This window comes from Mustela nigripes, chromosome 17 (genome assembly GCF_022355385.1).
Source record: "Mustela nigripes isolate SB6536 chromosome 17, MUSNIG.SB6536, whole genome shotgun sequence".
NCBI classification, from domain to species: Eukaryota; Metazoa; Chordata; class Mammalia; order Carnivora; family Mustelidae; genus Mustela; species Mustela nigripes.
The window spans coordinates 42,941,467-42,954,452 of NC_081573.1; the positions used below are offsets into that span (position 1 = coordinate 42,941,467).

Consider the following 12,986-nt stretch of genomic DNA (forward strand, 5'->3'; position numbering starts at 1 on the left):
GCGGAACCTGATCCCAGGACCCTGGGATCATGACCTGAGCCGAAGGCAGAGGATTTAACCCACTGAGCCACCCAGGCACCCCTGCTCCTTCAGCTTTACGGACATAAAGTTCTTTGTGTTGATGCCCTTAGCAGTCAAGGTCATCCATTCTCACTGCTGCATCATATTTATTATTTTTATATTTATAGGAAGCCCTTTATTCCCCTGTAGAGGGAACTTGAGTTTGTTTCGGTTTTTTGCTGTTCGAAATAGTGTTCTCAGAACATTCTTTAATATATGACTTGATGCGTACTCATGAGGCTTTGTCCAGGGTGTGTGTCCATAATGGCGGATTGCTCGGTTATTTGGGGTACATGCCTGTTCAGTGTGACTGGTGGTTGAACCACTTGATATTCCCGCCAGCAGTCGATATCCTAGAATTGTTAGACTTCTTAGCTTTGTTGAGTGTGCACTTGGTATCTCTGTACAATTTTAAATTGCATGTCTCTGATTTATTAATGGGCTATTAGCATTTTCTATGTTTGCTGGCCATTTGGGTTTCTTCTTCATGACTTGTCTCTTCAAGTCTTTTGCTCCATTTTTCTCTTGGACTATTTGTCCTTTTCCTGTGGAGCCCTAAGGGATTTTGTTGATGTCTTGGGCACTAGTCCTTTGGCCGTCACATGTGCTGTAAGTATTCTCTGCCACCTTAAAGGCTGTGATCTCTAGTGACCATTCTCTCTGGTGAAGCTGTGCCTCAGACACCACGTGGGGATATTGGTGGGATTTTTTTTTCACCTCACTCACTTACTCACTATTTTCCACCTCATTCACTCACTATGGGAGACTGGGAACAGTGTTTAGTTGAAGGTTCTTTATTCCCCATCGTCCTCACCTTCAGCCCCCATCCAAAATTGTTGGAAAAGCAGAGTCATTGGAATACTGCTCACTGGATGGAATGCTTTTTTCCTCCCTTACCACTTTGGTAAAAATTTTTAGAAGTCAGAATGGAGCCATAACACAGCACCCTCCCCAGGGCTCCTCTTGTAACACTCTGGATAGAACTGAGCTGAGCTCCGTTGACCAGAATCAAAGTGCAGCCGAACCGACTCCTTCTCTCCCTCGCCACTTCCAGGCACCTCCGTGATGCAGGTCACGGCCACAGATGCGGATGACGACGTGAACACCTACAACGCCGCCATCGCTTACCGCATCGTCACCCAAGACCCCCTCCTGCCCAGCAGCATGATGTTCACTATCAACAAGGACACAGGAGTCATCAGCGTGCTCACCACCGGGCTGGACCGGGAGGTCAGGGGTCAAGAGGTTCTGGAGGGGGTTGAGGGCAAACACATCAGCTTACATCGCATGGAAAGTACAAAGCTCTGCTGAGGCCATTTGCTGCTTTATGTTTACGGTTTGAGCTTTGCATCTAAACAGCTCTCTAGAGGTTTTATACCTAGAAGGCAGGCGGGCATTGAAGCAAATGATCAAATAAATGTTTCCATGTCCTGGGCTGGGCTTGATGTGGCTGTTGGTCCTGACTCACAGGTTTTGATCTCTGCAGAAAATTCCCACGTACACCCTGGTGGTCGAGGCTGCCGACCTGCAAGGTGAAGGGTTGAGTACAACCGCAACGGCTCTGATCACGATCACTGACATCAACGATAACGCCCCCGTCTTCCAGCCCACCACGGTAATTCTGCAGCCCCCTGCATGGTTTCCAGAGAAAGGTCCTCCCTGGCTTTGCAGCTGCTCCTGGGTGAACCCTTTGAAGATTTTCCCCAGACTAGTGAGCTTTCAGACACCAGCAGATTGGGAAGGGAGTCGTCTCTGTCCTCCCAGCGTGGACCCTGTTGACCCAGGTTTGCAGAGTTGGAGATGGCACCTGGGGGCGCCTGCCTGGCTCAGTCCATGGAGCATACAACTCTTGATCTTGGGGTTGTGAGTTCAAGAGAGCAGTTTATTTTTTATTTATTTTTTTTTTTTTAAGAGAGCAGTTTAAAAAGAAAAAAAGGCACCTGTTGCGCTCATGTCCTCATGATGTGCATCCTGCTGGCAAATCTTAGCAGGTTTTGGTTATTCACTGAACAAGTATTTTCTACGTTTTTAACAAGTATTTTCTACGTTTTATTGTGTTACATACTGGAGATACTATCACAATAAGACAAAATTTCTGTTCTCATTGGAGTTGATAGTCTAGTTAGGGAGATGTTGGACAACCTGTACAAACTGTAGTGTGCAGTTAAATGGAGATGGATAGAAGGTACTAAAAGCCACATGAAAGAATGCTAAATCTTACTGTGTTAGTTAGAAATAATCTCAGTGGTTATTAACAGATACTTGACTCTTGTACCTTAAACAAATAAGGTAAACTTTCTCTTGTGTCACAAAGTGCCTAGAGCTAGAGTATCTACACTCTCAGAGGAAACTCCGTCTTGCTGTCCCACCATCGTTGGGGCATGGCTTCCATCCTCAGTGGCCCCAGATGGCTGCTGCAGCTCCAGCTGTCTCCGTGCTTCATTCAGGGCGGAGGCAAGGGCATGGGGAGCAAAAGGCATTGCTGCTAAGTCAAGGCTTCTTAGTTCCATCCCACAAGTTTCCTTTACCTCTTAGTAGCAGTTGCTGTCTTCGAGGAAGATGGGAAATAAAATATTTTGTCTGGGCACATTGCTGCCCCCAACAATATAATTTGTGAAGAAGGGGTGAGTGGATATTTACTAGGCAATTAGCAGTATCTGCCACCCTAATCTAGGCATTGTGAATACAAAAAGGCTTCACAAAGCCAGTGATGTTTACAGTAAGACTTGAAAGGTCTGGTCTGAGGAAAGCATCAGCATCCTAGAGACTGACTGGAAAGCCAGGGCTTGGGGTGAACGCACCGCCAACCTCTGCTCTAGGTCTCTTGCAGCCTGCTCCCACCTGCAGGGCCTGGGCCCGAGCCGCACCCGCTAGGCCAGCCATGCCTGTCATAGACCGGCCTCCCCCACAGCTCCTGGCCTTCCTTTTTGCCCATTTCTCCTGCCTAATGGGCTTTCGTGCAGTTCTAGTTTTTCTAGAAAATGATCTTTGTATTAGTAGAGTCTTCAGGAGATTTTTGTTAGAAACCAAGGACTCCCTTCAGCTGTGAACAGGTTTTTCCCTTGGTTCCAACCCAGAGTTTCACGTACTTTTCTGGTTTACTCAGTAAATTTGTGGTTGCTTTACCCCATTTAGTATCCTCCGTTCTTAGTCCTATGTTAGGTTTACATCTCAAGAAGTGGTGAAATGTATATCGGTCTCATTAAATATGAAATAGCCATGATAATAGGAAGGTAGGACTTGAAATGAGGTTGTCCATGTGGGGTAGGGGGCAGTGGAAGAGTGTTCTAGGCAGAGGGATCATCATATGCAAAATGCCCCGAATCAATAAAAAATTGTCAAGAACTGAAAAACAGGCTCCGTAGTCAACCAAATGAGGTTGGGTCCTACAGGCCTTGGAGATGGAAGTAAGAATTTTAGAATTTATCCTGGTGCAAGGGGATGTCATCAAGGGTTTTAAGCAGAGGACCGTACTGACCAGACATCCATTTTATGAAAATTGTCGGTGCCACTAGGAATGGTGGCAGAGGAGAGGAGTAGTGGGTAAGCCACAGTGTCTTGAGTTTGATTATGATCACAGTCAGCAGCTGGGCTAGAGTGTGCTGAGGGCTCAGGTAGTCAGATCCTTGGAAAACGGATGCAGGTAGTCTTGAAGGATGAGGCACCTTGAGCAGAATTGGCTGCTCCCCCAACAGGAAGTAGGGGCTCTGCTGGTGGAGTAGGCTTTTCTCCAAGACTCTGCTTGGAAGGGTTCCTTTAGCTCTCATGGACCTGGCTCATCTATTAGGTGTCGGGATGTCATAAGTGACTCATCTTCTCCTTTGCTCTGTAGTACCAGGGGCGAGTGCCTGAGAACAAGGCCAACGTAGAAATCGCCGTACTCAAAGTCACTGATGACGATGTCCCCAATACCCCAGCATGGCAGGCCGTGTACACCATTTTGAACAATAACGATGAGCAGTTTGTTGTCACCACAGACCCAGTAACCAACGACGGCATTTTGAAAACAGCTAAGGTTTGTATGGTGCCTGGCAAGATGCAGAAACTGACATCTCAGCCGGCTGCCTGCTCCCTTGTCCCTCGGTGTCCCTTCAGAAGTAGAGTAGCATGGTGTTGGTGGGTTAGGAGTGGGCAGCTGTCCCAGGTTCTGGCGAGCCATTTGGGGTTTGCAGCAACTCTTCAGGCACATGTGAGAAGCTCCTACGCAGCCCCTTGAAATCAAGGAGAGAGAAAGTACCATCTGTTTTAAAAAGGCTTTCTCCCTGAAACATTTGCCTACCCCCATATCCATTTTGCAAATGAGAAGAAAGAAGGGTTTACTGGTCTCTGCTATTTTGCTGGATTATTTTAGAAGTGGGACACATGACTTTTCGAAAGATGTCTTGGAAACCTGAAAACTAAGAAGTTGGGTGATTCTCTTGTCAAAGTTATTCAAAGTTAGCAGATCTCTGGTTAAAAGAGATCCAGCCCCTAAACATAGACTTCCTGTTGAATAGGCGAGCAAGACTGTTCGTTTCTGCCGCACCTTTTCTACATAACCTTATCTCCCACCGAACACTGATGTCAGCATAGTCTATGCTACCAACAAAAGAAACCACTAAAATGAACCCCTACCATACACGAAGTCCCTCACAAAAGTTTCCAGTTTATTCTTTAAAGGAACTCTACCTACTAGTTCTTTTTCGTATGTATCTGGGTGTGGAAACAGACCCAGAGATGTAGTTGCCTGGACCACACAGCTGGGAAATGGCCCACCTGGACTTTGACCTTGTTGCTGGCTGATAACTGAACTGCATGTTGTCGCTAAATTTAATTGAGGTCAGCGAGGTCAGGAGCAGGGTCTTCTGTCCATCTGCTCTCGCACAGACCACATGTCACATAGCATACCAACATTCTTACTAGTCTTGGATAGTAGATGACTTAAGGTGCTAGTGTTTGCTTACTGGGTTGTGCTGTTCAAGGCTTCACATAGTTTGTTACTCTCTGCTAGGGTTCTTACCTCTTGTTATTTATTTTAAAGATTTTATTTATTAGAGAGAGAGAGAGAGAGACGGTGAGAGCAGGAATACAAGCAGGGGGAGTGGGAGAGGGAAAGCAGGCTTCCCACTGAGCAGGGAGCCTGGTGTGGGGCTCGATCCCAGGACTTTGGGGTCGTGACCTGAGTCGAAGGCAGACACTCAAGGACTGAGCTAGCCAGGTTCCTCTAGGGTTCTTATCTTTAATATGGTTGCATTTAGCTTTCGAAAAACATCACCTCCTGCCCCCCACCCCGGGGGGGTAGATTATTGTTCACTGGGTCAGGGTGTAGGCCTTTATTTTCTTCAGAAGTTCTCAAGTTAACTTCTTCCTAATGCAGCCAGATCAGAGACCCATGACATAGTGCCAGCCACAGCAGTAGTTAAGCGTGTCATTTTTTTTTTTTAAACACTAACAAAGAATGTATTTCTTAACCCCTTTTGTTTCTGCTCCTTAGGGCTTGGATTTCGAGGCCAAGCGGCAGTATATTCTGTATGTGACCGTTGTGAATGTAGCCCCGTTTGAGGTCATTCTCTCCACCTCCACGGCCACTGTCACTGTGGACGTGGAGGACGTGAATGAAGCCCCTGTCTTTGTGCCTTGCCCAAAGGAAGTGAACATACCTGAAGACTTCGGCGTGGGCCTGGAAATCACATCTTACACTGCCAAGGACCCAGACCAGTTCATGGAACAGAGCATAACGTAAGTTTGAGAATTTTTCAACAGACTGGCAGCAACTCTGTGTGTGTTTGTGCGCGCTTGCGTGAATGTGTATAAAATACTTAGTTCATAGAGCTTTATCATCGTTGGTCTGTGCAAGACCCTTCTCTTTTGGCTCTTTTCTTTTTTTAATTTTTTTAAATTCCCATTCCTCACATTTTTTCCATTCCCTCCATAGATAGCCATTCTAGGTTTATTGTGCTTCCTCTCTTCAAGGTAATGCAGTGAGTCAGGAATGTGCTTTTAATTGAAATGAATGCCGTTGTGTTAAAAGTAGTTCATGATTTCCTCTCCTTTTAAACTGGAAGGCGCCTCTGTAATCTAAATCACACCCACCCACGTTGAAAACACATGTGGTCACCAACAGCAGCACCCGCGACCATGTATGACAAAGAACGTCCTTCATCTTTTGAGGGCTGGATTTGGCTAGGAAAAAGTTACTAGAGCCCAAATCCCAACATGACACATGTGTCTTTGTTAGTAATAGTGTGATTTCTGGGGGTAGCAGGGCTTGGCCAATGAGCCCACTTCCTCTTCACAGAGAGGTTCCTACCTGTTAATATTTGCTTTAGAGGAAAACTGTAACAATGACCTATTTAGAAAAAACGTTCTACAAATCTGGAGTACCGTTTTGCTCACTAATTGAGTATGTTCTTATTTTGAGGGGTGTTTATGTTTTAATATCAGTGCTTTTCACTTATTAAACTTCAAACAAACAAAAAGATTTTTTAAGTGTGATTTCAACTTTTAAGGTTATTCTGGGAATTTAAAAAAAATTTTATCAATTTATTTGAGAGAGCAAGAGAGCACGAGCAGCAGGGAGAGGCAGAGAGGGAGAGGAAAGCAGACTCCCTGCTGAGCAGGGAGCCTTATGTGGGGTTTGATCCTAGCACCCTGGGATCGTGACCGAAGCCAAAGGCAGATGCTGAACCGACTAAGCCACCCAGGTGCTTCTATTCTGGAGACTTTTTATTGCCGATTCTGTACTAAGGGAAAGAGCTCCTGAATACCTCTAGACGGTGGATGTGCCCTCTACAGAATGAACTAAACAAAGGGGGCAGGTAGTGATCTTAAAGGCTGCTAGAACTGAGTCCTTACATCAAGGGTGACGGGGAAATTTTCAATGGAGACTAATAACACCAAAACCTTCTGATCAATGTTAACATTTACTATTACCAAAAAAAAAAAAAAAAAAAGGCAAGGACAGCATGACATAACGTGCCAGCCACCTCATGTGATTAGCGGTGTGCGCACAGTGCCACTGAGGAAACGGTTTTGGAGAAAACAAAAGTTGGGACAGGAAGTAGTCAAACATTAGGATCCGATTTTGAAGAAATGCAGAGAATGGGGTGCCTGGGTGGCTCAGTGGGTTAAAGCGTCTGCCTTTGGCTCAGGTCATAATCTCAGGGTCCTGGGATTGAGCCCCACAGTGGGCTTTCTGCTCAGCAGGGAGCCTGCTTCCCCCTCTCTCAACTTGCTTCTCTGCCTACTTGTGATCTCTCTCTCTCTTTCTGTCAGATAAATAAATAAAATCTTTAAAAAATGCAGAGAATGAAGAAACTACTTAAGTGCCACAAGGAGGCAGTGAGCCAAACACAGAATGTAGGAACTCTGTGACAAATGGCAATGTTTTCCATGAAATCAGTGAATGGCAAAAGGGTAGGGGGACTGCTGTGCAGGAAGAGAGTACTAACAGGCAGGCGGTCCAAGGGCAATGTGTAGACGACACTTGAATATAGATTCAACAGTCCAACTATAAAGACACCCTTGAGTCAATTCGAGATATTTGAACATGGAGTTGGCATTCAATGACATTAAGTAATTGTTTTTGTAAGATGTGTTAGTGGCATTCTGATTGTTGGTTTGTTTTTGTTTTTAACTTTTCCTATATAAGATATGTGCTAAGATATTTAGAGGAGAAATCTTTTTAAAGATTGTATTTATTTATGACAGAGAGCGATATAGCAAGAAGGGGAACAAAAGCAGGGGCAGCTCGAGAGGGAGAAGCAGGCTTCCCGCTGAGCAGAGAGCCTGATGAGGGGCTCGATCCCAGGACGCTGGGACCATGACCCCAGCTGAAGGCAGACGCCTAACAACTGAGCCACCCAGGCATCCCCAGAGGAGAAATCTTTTGGCATCTGGGATTTGCTTTAAAATAGACTGTAATTTCAGAGTCACCTGACTGGCTCAGTCAGTGGAGTGTCAGTGGAGTGGAGCTCTTGATCTTGAGCTTGTGAGTTTGAGCCCCACATTGGGTGTGGAGATTACTTAAAAAATAAAATCTTAAGGGGCGCCTGGGTGGCTCAGTGGGTTAAAGCCTCTGCCTTCAGCTCAGGTCATGGTCCCAGGGTCCTGGGATGGAGCCCCACTCTCTGCTCAGCAGGGAGCCTGCTTCCCTTCCTCTCTCTCTGCCTGCCTCTCTGCCTACTTGTGATCTCTGTCTGTCAAATAAATAAATAAAATCTTTAAAAAAATAAAATAAAATCTTAAAATACATAAAATACTTCATTTCATCCACATATTCAAGATAAGATCATAATCCGAAGATTTCTTCTAAGTGGTCAAAAATAAAAGGGCCAATAATGTGTGTGTGTATGTGTGTGTGTTCATTCCAAGTTCCAAAAAGGCTTTATTATATACAAAGGGGAGGGGCTCAGTCCTTCTTGGCTGCCACTTTCCTTGTGGCCACCAGGACATGGTTGAGCTCCTCTGTCTTCCTCTTGGTGTGGATGTGTTTCCTCACCCTTTACCTGATGAACTGAGGGTGCACTTGTTCTTGGAGACCTTGAGCCACTCACCTGGCACGCTGTTCATGTAGGCCAGAGGCACAACCTTCTTGAGTCCTGCCCTGCACGAACTTGGTGTCCCTCACGGGGCGCCTGCTGCAGCGGCTATACCTTGGCCTCCACACATTCTTAGTCACCCCATGGTCTTTTTTGAGTCCCACAGAGATAGTGTGGTGCAGAGCCACGGCTGGACGCCCCAAGCCACACCCCACAGTCCAGATAGCAACAGACGCTACAACTCGTGGTGCCCCACTAACATAGTGTGTGCTTTTCTTTATGTTCCTAAAGATTTTATTTAGTTACTTTAGAGAGAAAGGCGCTGGAGAAGTGGGGGAGAGAGAATTTCAAGCAGACTCCCCACTGAGTGGGGAGCTTGAGGTGGGATTTAAACCCACGGCCCTGAGGTGAAGACCTGTGTTAAGATCAAAAGTTGGATGCTTGGGGCGCCTGGGTGGCTCAGTGGGTTAAAGCCTCTGCCTTCGGCTCAGGTCATGATCTCAGGGTCCTGGGATCGAGCCCCGCATCAGGCTCTCTGCTTGGCGGGGAGCCTGCTTCCCTTCCTCTCTCTCTGCCTGCCTCTCTGACTACTTCTGATCTCTGTCTGTCAAATAAATAAATAAAATCTTTAAAAAAAAAAAAGTTGGATGCTTAACCAACTAAGCCATCCAAGCGCCCTTCGTAAGATGTGTTTATAATCAAACTTGAAAAGTAGAGTGGAAAACCAGGGACAACTTTGTTGGGCTTTTGTTCAGTGATGAAGCCTTGGAGTGTGTGGTTTCAAGTCTAGGTCGACAGTAGTGAGATGAGCAATTTTAAATTTCTGTTTGAGGGGCAGCTGGGTGGCTTAGTCGGTTAAGTGTCTGCCTTTGGCTCAGGTTGTGATCTCAGGGTCCTGGGATCGAATCCTTCATCAGGCTCCTTGCTCAGTGGGGAGTCTGCTTCTCCCTCAGTTGTGTGTGTGCGTTCTATCTCTGTCAGATAAATAAATCTTTAAACAACAACAACAACCTTCTCTTGGACTAAGTGCAGGGACCAAGTGTTACTATTGTGTGTAGAGGCCCTAACCCCTGGAGTAAAGACCACTCTGTGGTTCAAGGCTTTGCACTTGTAAAGAGGTGAGGATGTACATACAGGTATCCAAGGCCCTTGTGGCCTTAAGTTATTTGTTTCCTTTTCTGAGTCTTTCCATGACCCTGGCAGATAACTGAGCAGTGTATCTGTTTTTCTTCTTTCTTTTTTTAAAGATTTATTTATATAGAGCACATGGTTGGGGGAAAGTGGAGGGAGAGGGAGAATCAGGCTCCCACTGAGCAGGGAGCCCAACTGCAGGCTTGATCCCAGGACCCTGAGATCGTGACCAGAGCCAAAGGCAGACGCTTAACCAACTGAGCCACCCAGGCGCCCCATCTCTGTCTTCCACGCCTTTGTTCTCTGACTGAATGTTTCTGGTATACTTAATAAGGTGTAGCTTAACAGGATTTTTTGAGTAAAACTTTTTTCTCGCTGTGTAAGACCGGAAGGAACTTGAGCCTCTCTGGCACCTACCAACATAGGCCAGTATTGCATCCCACCCTCGGGCCACTGTGTCAACCCAGACCTCCTCATGCTCATGGTAGGGGTGCTGGGGGGCATGTTGTCACTGTTTGTGAGGTACCCGTATCCCTCGGGTAACTGGTCTGGAAGAGTCTGCTTTTAGAAAACACATAGGATCAGGGGGTGCCTGGGTGGCTCAGTTGGTTGTGTCTGTCTTCAGCTCAGGTCTGGATCCCAGGGGTCCTGGGATTGAGCCCTGGGTCGGGCTCCCTGCTCAGCAAGAAGCCTGCTTCTCCCTCTCCCACTTCCCTGGCTTGTGTTCCCTCTCTCACTGTCTTTCTCTCTCTGTCAAATAAATAAATAAAATATTAAACAAGCAAACCAAAAAAAAAAAAAAAAAAGCTCAGGACATCAAGGTGGCTCAGTTGGGTAAGCGTCTGCCTCCCGCTCAGGTCATAATCCCAGGATCCTGGGATTGAGTCCTGTATCACGCTCCTTGCTCAGCAGGAAGCCTGCTTCTCCCTCTGTCTGCTGCTTCCCCAGCTTGTGCTTTCTCTCTCTCTCTGACAAATAATCTTAAAACAAACATACACACACATAGGATAGTATTCGTTGCTTCAGGCAAGAATTGTCCATCGATGTTAAATCTCTTGGATGAAACTTCGGTGAACAGGCTATTGTGACATTTTCTCCTCTCAGGTCATAGATTAATTACCGTGAGAAAAAAGGTACCTTGGCTGTAAAGAGTTCTGATTGCCTGTCACTTCCCCAAGTGATGGAAGTGAACATCACCAAGAAAAGGATAGCTCTCACGTGCCTCCTAATATGATTGATACGATTATATAATTGATATATTATCTCCACACTCTTCTTGCTTCCCTTTACCTCATATAATGTGAAACTGCTTAGGAGGGAGGGGTGCCGGGGTGGCTCAGTCATGAAGCATCTGCCTTCAGCTCAGGTTGGGATCCTGGGATCAAGCCCTGCATCGGGCTCCCTGCCCAACGAGGAGCCTGCTTCTCCCTCTCACTCTGCTTCCCCGCTCCTGCTCTCTCTCTGTCTCAAATAAATAAATAAATAAACTCTTTAAAAAAAAATTTTTTTAAATAAAAATAAGAAAAACTACTTAGGGGATAATGATCAGACCAACCCAAATTGAGGGGCTTTCTACAAAACAAGTGGCCTGTACTTGACTTTTTTGTTGTTGGTGCTGTAAGATTTTTTTACTTCAGAGGAAGAGGGACAAAGACCCTCAAGCAGACTCGTGCTGGGTGTAGAGCTGGATGTGGGGCTTGATCTCCTGACCAGTCATGACCTGAGCAGAAACCAAGGGTCAGGTGCTTAACTGACTGCCCTACTCAGGCACCCCTGGCTTACACTTTTCCAAAAAGTGTTGAGAAAGAAAAGAAAGGCTAAGGACTAGTTCCAAATTAGGGAAACATGACGTCTAAATGTCAGGCATGGATGGATCCAGAATCTGGGCAGGGATGTTCTGGAGGACAGTTTTGGGGAAATGGACAATTTAAATATGTGCCATATATTAAATAAGAGTATGATATCCAAGTTCTGTTTCCTGAAATTAAATCATCATCATGGAAGAAAATGCCTCTGTTCTTAGGGGCTAACACGCTGAAGCATTTCTGAGTGAAAGAACGTGAGGTCTGCGACTCGAAGGGGACATGGGTGGTCATGCTTGGCTGTCGATGGGACTGATGAGCGCTGAGGACCCTTAGCCTTCTTCACCGAGGTGCTGTCCAGTGTACTCTTCTAAGGCAGAGTTTGTGCCTTCCCAGGTACCGGATTTGGAGGGATGCTGCCAGTTGGCTGGAGATTAATCCAGAATCTGGTGCCATCTTCACTCGGGCTGAGCTGGACAGAGAGGACACGGAGCATGTGAAGAACAGCACGTACGAGGCCATCATCATAGCCGTTGACAATGGTAAGGCTGCCCTTAGTGTGTGACCTTTGCCATCACACCCTCCTGGCCGGTGTGCTCCATTACTCCATACCCTGCTTTTGGAGGCCAGAGTTCATTCTTTTCCTTGTTTTCTTAAAGGCATATGGTTTTCAAAGTACAAATAATTACACCTAAACCCTTCCTACCTTGGTCTAGATCCTAAGACAAAAGCTTATGTCCCTCTGTTCCTCTATCTGGTAAAATGATAATATCCCATCTGGATTTTTTTTTTTTTTTAATTTGACAGAGAGAAATCACAAGTAGTTGGAGAGGCAGGCAGAGAGAGAGAGGGAAGCAGGCTCCCCGCTGAGCAGAGAGCCCGATGCGGGACTCGATCCCAGGACGCTGAGATCATGACCCGAGCCGAAGGCAGCGGCTTAACCCATTGAGCCACCCAGGCACCCCCATCTGGATTTTTAATGAGTTCATTTATGTAAAAGTGCCCTAGAAGAGAGTATGCTCTATCAGGACTGTTGTAATTTTTATCCTCATCGTTAGTAGTAAAATGTGGCTCCTTCCAGACTCTGTATTTGAATACATTTACATGCATATAGAAATAGAGTTTATTATAAAGCCACTATCTAGTTTACAGCCTGGTTTTGTTTTTATTACAAAAACCATTATTTTGGGGGTGCCTGGGTGGCTCAGTTGTTAAGCGTCCGGCTTTGGCTTAGGTCATAATCCTGATCAGGGTCCTGGGATCGAGCCCTGTATCATGCTCACTGCTCAGCAGGAAGCCTGCTTCTTCCTCTTCCACTCCCCCGCTTGTCTTCCCTTTCTCGCTCGCTCTCTGTCAAATAAGTAAATAAAAATCATCTTCTAAAAAACTTTAAAAAGCCATTATTTTGTATATGTTGATTTAAATGAAAGTGAATTTATTTGCTATTTAGTTTATTATTATGGATAATATGTCT

The 12,986-nt window shown here is 45.9% G+C and overlaps 1 protein-coding gene across 1 annotated transcript in view; it reads left to right on the forward strand.

Annotated features, from left to right (window-relative positions):
• The window catches only part of CDH1 (cadherin 1), an 84,119-nt gene that overhangs the window by 59,714 nt on the left and 11,419 nt on the right, over positions 1 to 12,986 (forward strand). Inside the window, exons 7-11 of the mRNA XM_059383235.1 lie at positions 1,115 to 1,290; positions 1,547 to 1,675; positions 3,893 to 4,075; positions 5,534 to 5,778; positions 11,909 to 12,054. Coding sequence (XP_059239218.1) covers positions 1,115 to 1,290; positions 1,547 to 1,675; positions 3,893 to 4,075; positions 5,534 to 5,778; positions 11,909 to 12,054 — 879 coding nt within the window. The remainder of the gene's footprint in view (positions 1 to 1,114; positions 1,291 to 1,546; positions 1,676 to 3,892; positions 4,076 to 5,533; positions 5,779 to 11,908; positions 12,055 to 12,986) is intronic.